Here is an 11,694-nt window from a genome sequence, read left to right as displayed (position 1 = left end):
TATTACTTTAAAAAAATCCCTTCTCCCTCAACTGATCTATGTTTACAAGATTTTCTTTTGGAGAAGTAAATGATGAATACATTAGTAATGATAGAGATGTATTTGAGTGATAGCATAGATTTGGCTAAGAGCTTATTATTATTCTCTTTGGTTTAATATTTCTGCTATAAGCATTTATAACTGAGATTTATACCATCCATACTTTAACATGTATCAGCCTTTCAATTTTCTTTCATTGATGTTTTCAAATGTATTTTAATATTTTATTGTGTGTCATAAAATTTAGTAGGAACTATGCTGCAGGCTACACCACTGTGAAGTTCTTTAGACCAAATCTTAGAAAAAGTGAAACCAGTGGAATTTGTCTTGCTCCCTGTTAAGGGGGTGTATCCGTTATCGCTGTTTATGCAGATGTTCGATACTTAACTCCGCCTATTTATTCCTTAAAGAACTACTCTTAATTGGCCTTTCACTATGTACACTATGTACGCTATATACTGTACTGTACTAACTATCTGCGTGCGATTACTACTCTACTTACCATAATAACAAACACACCACAGAAGTTACAAATAACACAATATATTTAATACGACACTCAACAATAAAAACAGTAACTACCTCTAATGCAGATATACCAATTACACAACATAAAACAACTAAATGAAACAATCCTCATTTACACTAACAATCCCCAAAATTCACCCACAATCTAACTACACATACACAATCACACACGATATAATTGCCCACCCTTCCCGGTGCTAAACTTTCCCTGAACCAACAAAAGGGAGTTGGGGTACAGGGGATAGGGATCGTTGGTGGGATAATAGGGGTTTGAATGGAGTAGGGGTTTGATGGGCGTTGGTGGGATAGCAGGGGTTTGATCAGTAGGGGTTAATGGAGTAGGGGTTTGATGGGAATGGGAGTTAGTGGGATCGTTGGTGGGATAGCAGGGGTTTGAATGGATGGGATTCGTTGGTGGGATAGCAGTAGGGGTTAATGGGATTCATTGGTGGGATAGTAGGGGTTGATATACTCAGCCAGGTTTAAATGCTCGTTGTCCAGGGGGGTGATGTTCTCCGGGCGATGCACACAAGAAGAAGAGACCGAGTGCAGCTGCGCCGGGCCTTTTAAACCCTGCTCAGTCCTGCCCAGCAGCGTGCACACACGCCCCTCCTCCGACACACACACTACTCTAACATGTGGGCCGGCATGGTGATAGGAGGATCAAAGCAGATCCTCCGGCCAGACCTTGCCTGGCTTTCCCTCCCTGCTGGGAGGCAGGGAGGGGTTGGGGGGGGGATGGGACCCATCCTTCCCTTACAATCCCCCTGTTGTCGGGAATACGACAATTAACTTTGGCGGGAAGGATGGATATGTATTTGCCCCTCTCTACCCCACTCTTGGTGACAGTTCAGGAAGGACTGAAGTATACTATGGTCCTTAGGTACCTAGACATCACCCACTGCGACTATCTCTGACTTGCCGTTCACCGTAACCTTAGTCTCCATCCTCAGAGTATTCCGTCTTCTTCTCTCTGCATCTTGGTCTTTCTTTCACAGTCTTTGAGTCAATTTCCGTAGACTGGCCTTTCTTTCTGTAACCAGCTGCAGTCTATGGTGGTCTTTGAGGTTTCAGCTGCTCACGCTATCGTCTTTTAGGGGCCATACTTTCTGGAATGGCTTCACCCTTTTAGGCCAATCCAGGTTACAATCTTGGACTGGGGTTTTTTTTTTTTTTTTACAATCTTCAGGAGTCGGCCACCCCCAATGAACCTGGAGTAGTCTCTCACACTGGCCTTTCTGTTCTCTGTTAGAACCGGACTTTTGTAGGCAAGACTCCCATCAGACACGTTTCTCTTTATCTTGATTGCAGAGGGGGTTCTTTACAAGGCAGATCAGACTTGGAGTCAGAGGTGATACCAGGGTACCTAAATTCTAACTGCGGGAAAGAACACCGCACTTATCTGACATTCAGTTCAAACTTGACTGCTCCTTGGGCGAGATTGGCAAATACACTTGGTTTAGGAGGGGACCTGTCCCTAATAAACCCTGTTCTAGTCCCCATTCACACTCACAATCCCATAATTACACACCCAACACCCACCCCTCTCAAAAAAACAAAAAACAAAAAAAACAATAATATATAAACACCATACCATGGGGCTTCAGGATAACAAAAGATCTGCATCCAGAAACCTCATAGAGAGAAATATATATACATTTCCAAGAATTGGGAATTTAGGGTAGCTTTGCCTGGAGTCTCTCGATAAATCAAGAACTTTATAAACTTGTTAATTTAAGTACTCTGTCAAGGCTGCGCCCTGAGTCTCCTACGGGTGGCTTCGTGGAATTCTGTCTGATTCCGATTTAATTTTTCTGCAAGTCTCTTGACTCTCCGATATATCAGCCACAATCCCATGTACATAATGAAGACCAGAACCAGAAGGATTATCACAGGATGGATCAATAGATTGAAGAAGGAGGTCGCCTTTGGGCTGTAACCAAACAAACTTTCCCACCAGGAAACCTTGGCGTCTTTATCTAAGGAAGTGGCAATTGCTTTTATCTTGTTCTGGTCGTGGACAAGTTGGATGGTGGCCTGCTTCTCGGACTCATGAAGTTTCTGAAGTATTTCTTCCTCTCGATTAAAATTCAGAAGGAGATTTTTAAGTTCTTTGCTGAAACCCAGAGGAATCTTTTGGAGTCTCACAGGAACGTCCGGGCGGATGTCAAGCCTCTTTTCGGGGGTGATCAGTGTTCTTCGTTGTTGCTCTGCAACATCTAATCCTAAAATGGGACTAAGAGTACAATACACAGCGGGAGGAAGTTCTCCCCTCGCAGTACAGTTAGTTCCATAAATGATAAAGGTTGCATTGTTCCCTTGGTACCAACACCAATATCCCTGCCCTAAGTATACCAAATGAGAGGACAGCATTGGGTTAGTCTTCATCTCACAGGACCCCTCGGAGTTCCAACACTGGTGTCGAAGCACCCGATCCTGATTACCCTGACAGAGGATCGCATCCTCTTTCCTCCAGCATCCCTCCACATTAACTAGATAGTTAGTGAGGACTTCCGAGGGGAGCTGAGGATGAAACATTGTTTTATTACCTACAACCACCCCCAGGTTGACGGCACTGTATCCCTGTAATAACTGACCAGATACAGGTGCCAATGACGAGGTGGTACAAGTGAGGTTCCGACACCCGTGCCATTGGACCACCCACCAATTCGTGTGATTGAGTGCAAATTGGGAAATAAATGGACTTACCCGTTGGCGGAGGTTGAATGGGAAGTGGCCTCCGTGCAAAGATGATACAATATGTTTAAGGTTATCCGAGAGCTCACCTTGGACCTGCGTACATGCCAGAGCCAGCTGTACTCTATCCTGTACCTCCAAAAGCCCCATGACGAGCCGTCTAAACTTTTCTCGCAGAGCAGAAGATAGAGAGGTAGTGGCATCTATATGTGAGTGCTGCAAACCTTCAAGGACCTGGTTTACATCCAGCTGAGTATTTAATCCTTCTCCGGCATGTCGCGCAACATTCCCAAGCTTACTCTTCAGGACTTCCATATCCATAGTGTTCAGGACTCCCACTCCCAGGGCACCCCCCCCACCAAGTCCCATGGATACCAAATCTCTCTTCCTCCTGAATTTCCTGCGTCGAGGGTCGTCTTTCCTAACCTCTTGCCCCGCCTCTATCCATCCTTTCATCATATCAATTTGGTTCTGAATAAACTCCCCACATCTGTGATCCCAATGATCCACTCTGAAATCCTCCATGGAAATCCTCCAGGTGAAAAGAATGAACTTTGCCCCTGTGATGATTTTCCATGGGGATGACAGTTGAGGGGCTACTGGATCGGCCAATTGATGGATAGGGGCGTTGCAAGAGTCTGAATGCGGTTTAACTGGTTGAAGACCTTCTGTTTCATAGGGGATCCTCACCACGGTTACACATACTTGCCCCCTTCCTTTGAATGGATACCATTGTTCACTTTCTCCAGTCTGCAACACTAGTTTTCCTATAGGTTTGGATTTGGACAGATAGGCCCACTGTGTAAAAGTCCAGCACCCTTCATCTACAGTCTCACAAAAAGGCCATTTGAACGGACCATCTATATTGATGTCAAAGTTAATATCCCTGCCACTGGGGTCTTTCCAATCAGAAGACACGTACCTATTCCGGTATTCCTCAGTCATAGGGGTACCATCGATCCATATATTTACTGTAGGGGTATCTACCCCGTTACACACTAGATCCCAATGCCAGGGATTGGTGTCTGACATTACCATTTGTGTATCCTGATCCCAATGAGCATAGGTGACAAAATAGTACCCTGCCACCTCTTGCACACAGTTGTCCCTCATGATTGTAATCATGAAGGACCGTATGGATGGGGATCCCTTTAACTGAGTATACCTCAGGTCCTTGGCATCGGTCCGTACCTGTAAAACTGTCGCCCTGTATAGACCTTCCATCTCTCCCGGACTGGTCTGGTCATTCCATAGGACCTGACCAGAGTTGCTGCAGTTTAACTTTAACATCATTACACTGGTTCGCAAATAGTCTGTAGACACATGACCATGAACGTAACTGGATTCCCTAGTGATAATCATCTGGGAATCCCTCAACATGCAATAAGCTTTAAGGGTACCTTTTACTGGAATGGGTCTATCAAAATATGTCTTTACCCTTAACCCATCATGGCTATCCCTCTTTGTGAAGGTAGCCTGAAGGATAAACCAACCGCTATATTCTGCCGCAGTGACTCAGGACTCCTTCTTTGGTACACAACACCGTTGTATTATTGACTTCCACCTTCTTATAAGGGTGTAAGTGCGGGTCTCTAGATACCCATCTAAAAGATTTAATAGGTATAGGTTCTGAATCCTGAAAATGTCTAAACTCCTTGAGGCAGAGGGCATGTAAGTCATGTTGTATGGCAGACACATTCTCCACAGGGGTATAATGTTGGATTACACCTCTGTCAAAACCCTCTCTCTGGAAACCATACAGATACCACTGCCCTGGTGTAAAAGTAAAGTTCTCGTATGGTTTCAGGATCTTGCCACCCAAACACTCCACCATTAAAAGACTGGGTTCATTAAGTGGTATGTTAGTCATACCATGAATTGCTTCCAGACCCTTCCCTGAATAGGCCGAGCCTGCCACCAACATGCTTACCACCAGTATCACAAGCTGGAGACGTATTCCGTTCGGAAGATCCCTATCCTGGCAATTATGTCCCATGGAGAGTCTCCCTTGTCTGTTCTGTAGAGTATTAGAGACAAGGTATTAAATATTATGGATTCCACATCGACCCCCCCCAACCCTCCCCCTTTTTCACCCAACTCTCAGTGTCTTTATGTTATTGAGTTGGGGAGGCTCGGGTGGCCTTGGCCTGGTTGATGTGGACCCACAAAACCTCCTGACTTCTACGCGACTTTTTCTTATTAGTCATTGGCCTTTGCACCTTTAACATGGTATTGCCCATTACTTCTAGGACCCGATAGGGACCTTCCCAGTTTGCGTCCCACGGACCAACATGCCGGAAGACCTTTACCATTACCATTTCTCCTACAGAGGGCATTGGCGTTTCCCCCTGTAGATACGGTTTGTGCAACCGTATTGCTGCGTAAGGCAGTAACTCCTTCAGGTTCTGCTGAACCTGTTGGAGAAACAGGTCTCTGGCGATGGCATTTTTTATGGGTTCAGAAACCAAGGGCTCATTAGGTAGGCATAAGGGCATTTTACATCCGGTCATTATTTCAAACGGGGTTATACCGGTACTGGTGGCTTCAGTGGCTCGGATGCCCATTAGTACTGCTGGAAGAGAGGTTACCCAAGAGGAACCTTTCTCCAGTAGTGCTTTAGCCAGCCGTGTTTTTATGGTCCGATTCATCCGTTCCACAAGGCACGTAAGGCACATGAAATCTCTGTTTTATGTCTAAAAGACCACAGAGCGCCTTCATGACCTTACCCGTGAAATGAGTTCCTCTGTCTGATTCTATCACTCTGGGGATACCCCATCATGATAGAACCTGCTCCCAAAGGACACGGGCAGTGGTTGCAGCCGAATCATTGGTCGTGGGAATGGCTTCTACCCATTTGGAGAAGACATCCACTACCACCAGTGCGTAGCGACAATTGCGACTACCGGCTGGTAAAGGTCCAATAAAATCGATTTGGATTGCGGACCATGGACCATCTGCAGGCGGGACCCGCTGCAACACCGGCTTCAGAGCTGGGGCCCTGGGGTTAACCTGAGCACACACCAGACACTGCTGAGTAACTTCCTCTACCGTATTGGACATCCCCGGCCAGTATAATTTATCTTTCAAGATAGACAGGAGCTTATTCCGGCCGAGATGTCCAAAGAGTTGGTGGTTCAATCTGGTCAGTACTGCTTGTAGATGTTGTGGAACCACTGGAAGAGGAAGCTGCTGGGTACCGGTATCATAACACAAAATACCCTGTTGCAATGACCAAGGATGTTGAGGTGTTTTGAGGTGTGTCATTAGAAGAGGATCTTTGGCCTGTTCCTCTTCAAATGACACTGGACCATCCTTCAGATGGGATCTTATTGCAATCCGGTGTGTGGGTAACTGTTCAGTGTCTGGTTCCCGAAGGGTCCCAGACACTGCCGCTAATTTTGCCATCTCATCTACCTTGTTATTCCCCACTATCAACGGTTCATCCCCTTTTTGATGCGCCGGGATTTTGATGATTGCTGCTTCTGCTGTGTGTGTCGTACCCCAATCCCACAGTTCCTTCAGGACCGATACATGAGCCAGAGGTTTGTTTTGACTGTCTACAAATCCTCGCCTCTTCCATATGTCCAGGTGCAGGGTGAGGGAGCGAACTACATATGAACTGTCACTATATATAGTTCGCTTCCCCGAGGGCTGAAGAAGTAAAGCTTCCTTGACAGCCTCCAGTTCTGCTCTCTGTGCTGACATGTGACCGGGTAACTTGACAAGACTCTGAGTACCTGTGGTCTCATCTAGCACAGCAAAACCTGTGACATAGGTTCCCTCCAGGTAGAAACGAGAGCCATCAACAAAGATGACCCTATCTTCTGGATGTCGACAAAAGGGCCAATGGAGAATGTGGAGTCTGCAAGGTGAGTGGCCTGAAACCTACAATATGCTCAGTGGTCTTAACAGCATAATGTATGGCTGCCAGTTGTTTGGCACACTCATCGAACCCCCGTTCGACAGGCGAAAGCAACCTGGAGAAGTATCCCAGCGGTCTGGTTTCATACCCTACCTTCTGTAGAAGGACCACTGCGATAGACTCCGTCCCCGCATGCGCCTGTACGGCCATTTCTCCATCGGGATGTGGAGTAGCCAGTACAGGTGCCGAGGAGAGATCTCTTTTCAAAACAGAAAAAGCCTCTTCCTGCGCATCAGACCAACCTTCGATTGAGGGTTCTTCTCCTCGTAAGAGTTCATAGAAAGGTCTTGCTTTAGCAGCGAAATCCTCTATGAACTCCCTCATGAAATTGGCTACCCCCAGAAATTTTCTCAAATCCTGAAGAGTGCCTGGCCTAGGTAACTTTACCATGGCTTCCACACGGGCTGCCATGATTCCTTTGGCTCCAAAAGAAATTTGGACCCCTAAGAAAGTCACCTCTGCTCTAGCCAAATTTGCCTTGTGGGGGCTCAACTTGAGTCCTGACTTGGCCAGAAGTCCCAATAGCTCCCTCAGCAGAACCAAGTGTTCCTCCATGGTTTCCATATGCAGGAGCAAGTCGTCCACATATTGTAACAGACATTCGGGCCGCGAAAACACACTCAGCACTGCTGCCAATGCCTGGTGAAAATATGTGGGACTGCTATGAAACCCCTGAGGAAGTACAGCAAACATGTACTGTTTGTCTCCCACCGTGAAGGCAAATTTGTATCTGTAATTCTCGGTTAATTCGATGGAGAAGAACCCATTGGCAACATCTAAGGTCGAGAACACACGGCTTTTGCCACTTATTCTGGCCATGATGTCGGGAGTCTGTGCCACTACAGGGGCTGACAAAGGGGTGTACTTATTAAGGACCCGGAGGTCTATGGTAAGCCTCCATGTGTTTGTGTCCTTCTTCTTAACTGGCCAGAGGGGATTATTGCATTTTGAATTTCCTTCAATGACCACACCCCTAATCTTCAGTTCCTGAACTGTGTCCATGATCGAATGAGTGGCTTCTGATGGAAATCTGTATTGGCGTTGAGGTGGAGGGTCTGGACCTTGTATGTCCACCTGAACGCCAACCAGTCTACCACAGTCATTTTTGCTCTGGGCCCACAGATCGGGATTCTCGTATACAATAGGCTCCAGGTCCGCGTTATGCGAGACATCCGGCCATTTGTGTTCAAGTATATCAGTTCCCTTATCTACTGCTGGCAAGGGTGGTCCCAAACACTGGCGTTGTATTACAAACACCTTGGATCGTTTGGGGCCCTTCCATACCATACAGTTTACCAGATCCAGGATCCACCCATTCTGTGTCATCACGTCCGTTCCGATGATGTTATCAGAGCTGGGGTAGTACCACATTGGGATCTTAAGAGTCATGTATCTGGCAATCTGAATGGTTACTTCATCAATTCTGTGGGCCCTCACCCCCCCCTTGTTGGTGATCAAATCCGATCACCACACACTGAGGGCTATTGGGGTGTAAATCATGTTTGACATTGGTAATGGAAATTTCCGCACCAGTGTCCAGCATGATTTTTGTGTCCTGATCTTTTATGGTGGCTGTAAAGTGGGGTCTCCCTGAAGAATCCAGTATAATAGGACATACTGGAGCCAGCTCTTTAGGGAGCCCTAACTTTCAATCGATATCTACCAGACTCCCAGTAGGTAACTGTGAGGTACATACTGCTACTTGTGAGTTCTTGCTCTGATCCTTCGGTATGGATTCATTTGATTCCATAACCTCTGGGGTATTCACAATAGCCACCCGTTTTGGTGATTGGCTATGTAAATATCCCAGGTCTGTATCCACATGTTCCCCTAATGAGTTGTAATAATTAGGTTTCAGCTTGAAACCATTATTATTGCCCGTCTTCTGAGGGATAGTGCGACTCCTTAGCCATTGCGGACAATTCCTTTTCATGTGTCCGCTTTGTAGACAGAAAAAGCAACGAATGCTCCCTGTCCGTTCAAATGGCGGGGCCGTGGGGCGAGCATTTGAGGTGAATTTGTTGTGCGGTACCCGTTCATCTTGCGAATTAACGTGTACTGGCACACGCTCCCTAACTTTAACAAATTTCTTATTGTGCAGTATATCCTGTCTGTACTGCTCAATAATTATGGCCGCATCCGCAAGGGAAGGTTCCTTGGCTGCGCTTAACCTGATTGCAGTATCAAGATATGGGAACTTTTCCACAAACATGCGGACCATGCCTTGTGGGATTCCCATACCTTGATCTTTAGTAACCCTCCTGTACATCGCTTCAAACCGACTACACAGAGACAAAGGTTCGTCCTGTATAGTGGGCTTGAATTTTGACAGAATATCTGGAGTGACGTCCCAATGCCCTGTTGCCAGTTTCATGAGAATGGAGAGTCTTTCTTCCTTATCATAATACTGTCCATTCATTGGTTGTGTCCTCCCTGTTACCTCATACCTTTGGTTAAAGTGTGTAGGTAACCAAAGTTTAAACAACTCCATGCGATATTCAGGAGCCACTGAATACTTGTTACAATGACCCTCAAAAAGATCACATGAAGTAAATGGATCAACATTAGGATCATATTTTGGGATCTCCTTGCAGATCCGCAACAGGAAATGTATCCTTTCCATACTGGAATGGTTAGGATATACCTCTTCCTGTCTATCCGGACGAGTTGGCGGATTGGAAGTGAAAAATGGCCATCCACTCTCCTGTCCCCAACTGTTGTCCTGTTCCTGGAAGCGGTCGTTCCATCTGTTCTCTCCGGGTGTCGGAGTGAACTGTAGCGACCGTTCCACCTGTCCCCTAGTGTCTATTGCCTCGGATCTTTGATCATTGGGAGACCTTGGCGCTATCGCCGCTGTCTCCCCCTGTGCCGTTCCCGAAACACAAACCTGTTTCGTGGGCACCGTGCTATTAGCACCAGGCCGTGACAGATTGACAATTACCTGCTGCAAATCCGCAATGATTTGTGTTTTTGCAGCCAGATCCTGTCGCAACGGAACAATCACAGCATCAGTAGATACTGCATTGCTCCTCAACTGATTGATTTCAGTGTACAGTCCGAGCAATTCTTTGTCCATGTCAGAGTAGAGGCTCTCTTTGTCCGAGAGCCTAGACTCCAACACACAAATTTCCCTTCCCCTCTCCACTGTACACTGGATTTTCTCTTGCACCTGCATCTCTAGCGCATGTATTTTTGCTATATTTTCTACACAACAATTGCAATGAAAGTTTAGTGCATTTGAAACCTCCCCTGCCTTTCTAGTGCTAGCTAGTGTCTCCATGTGTTCTGGCTTCCAAATGATATCCTCAAAGGTGTAAACCAATTTAGCTAACATTTGGAGGCGTTTGTTAGTTTTATTAAAGACACCCCTACTGATACAATTCTTATCATGAGCATATGCCTGGTCCAACAAAGCGGACCATAGCAGCTCAGTAGATTTGTATGCGTTGGGTATTATGGGATTAAAAGTGCTGTGTTTACTCAAGTGTTGAAGTGTGGAAAAAGTCATACTCACTTTTGGTTGAGATGTCATCATTCAATCGGTGCTAACCTTTGTCCTTGCTGCTTGTAGAAGGTCCTTTAACTTCCGGAAAGGCCGTGAAAGGTAATCAAAAATAAATAAAAAATTTTAGTAACAGATAGATTATAGATTCTCTGCTTAAGCGTGATTTACGTTTGGTACTACACTATAACTCGCGTTACCTGTCCGAATTATCAGGGCAGACATTCAACCTTGTCTCTACCGCCTGATAATCACAGTATAACCGATCCCTAGCCTCAAAACCGAACGCAGAAATAACGCTATATGCAGGGGCCGCTGGCTCGCCAATTTTAAGGGGGTGTATCCGTTATCGCTGTTTATGCAGATGTTCGATACTTAACTCCGCCTATTTATTCCTTAAAGAACTACTCTTAATTGGCCTTTCACTATGTACGCTATATACTGTACTGTACTAACTATCTGCGTGCGATTACTACTCTACTTACCATAATAACAAACACACCACAGAAGTTACAAATAATATATTTAATACGACACTCAACAATAAAAACAGTAACTACCTCTAATGCAGATATACCAATTACACAACATAAAACAACTAAATGAAACAATCCTCATTTACACTAACAATCCCCAAAATTCACCCACAATCTAACTACACATACACAATCACACACGATATAATTGCCCGCCCTTCCTGGTGCTAAACTTTCCCTGAACCAACAAAAGGGAGTTGGGGTACAGGGGATAGGGATCGTTGGTGGGATAATAGGGGTTTGAATGGAGTAGGGGTTTGATGGGCGTTGGTGGGATAGCAGGGGTTTGATCAGTAGGGGTTAATGGAGTAGGGGTTTGATGGGAATGGGAGTTAGTGGGATCGTTGGTGGGATAGCAGGGGTTTGAATGAATGGGATTCGTTGGTGGGATAGCAGTAGGGGTTAATGGGATTCGTTGGTGGGATAGTAGGGGTTGATATACTCAGCCAGGTTTAAATGCTCGTTGTCCA

At 45.8% G+C, this 11,694-nt stretch overlaps 1 protein-coding gene across 1 annotated transcript; it reads right to left on the bottom strand.

Annotated features, from left to right (window-relative positions):
• Positions 1 to 383: 383 nt before the first annotated feature.
• On the bottom strand, positions 384 to 10,838 carry LOC121394233. The gene is made up of 2 exons (XM_041564616.1): positions 10,701 to 10,838; positions 384 to 5,281 (listed from the first exon to the last, which is right to left on the bottom strand). The coding sequence occupies exon 2, from the start codon at positions 4,642 to 4,644 to the stop codon at positions 2,314 to 2,316; it is 2,331 nt and encodes a 776-aa protein (XP_041420550.1). The 5' UTR covers positions 4,645 to 5,281; positions 10,701 to 10,838; the 3' UTR covers positions 384 to 2,313.
• Between the last annotated feature and the right edge of the window lie 856 nt (positions 10,839 to 11,694).

The sequence above is a fragment of the Xenopus laevis genome, chromosome 5S (assembly GCF_017654675.1).
Source record: "Xenopus laevis strain J_2021 chromosome 5S, Xenopus_laevis_v10.1, whole genome shotgun sequence".
NCBI lineage: Eukaryota > Metazoa > Chordata > Amphibia > Anura > Pipidae > Xenopus > Xenopus laevis.
Note: the sequence above shows the minus strand (reverse complement) of the source record. Positions and strands in the feature narration are given on the sequence as shown.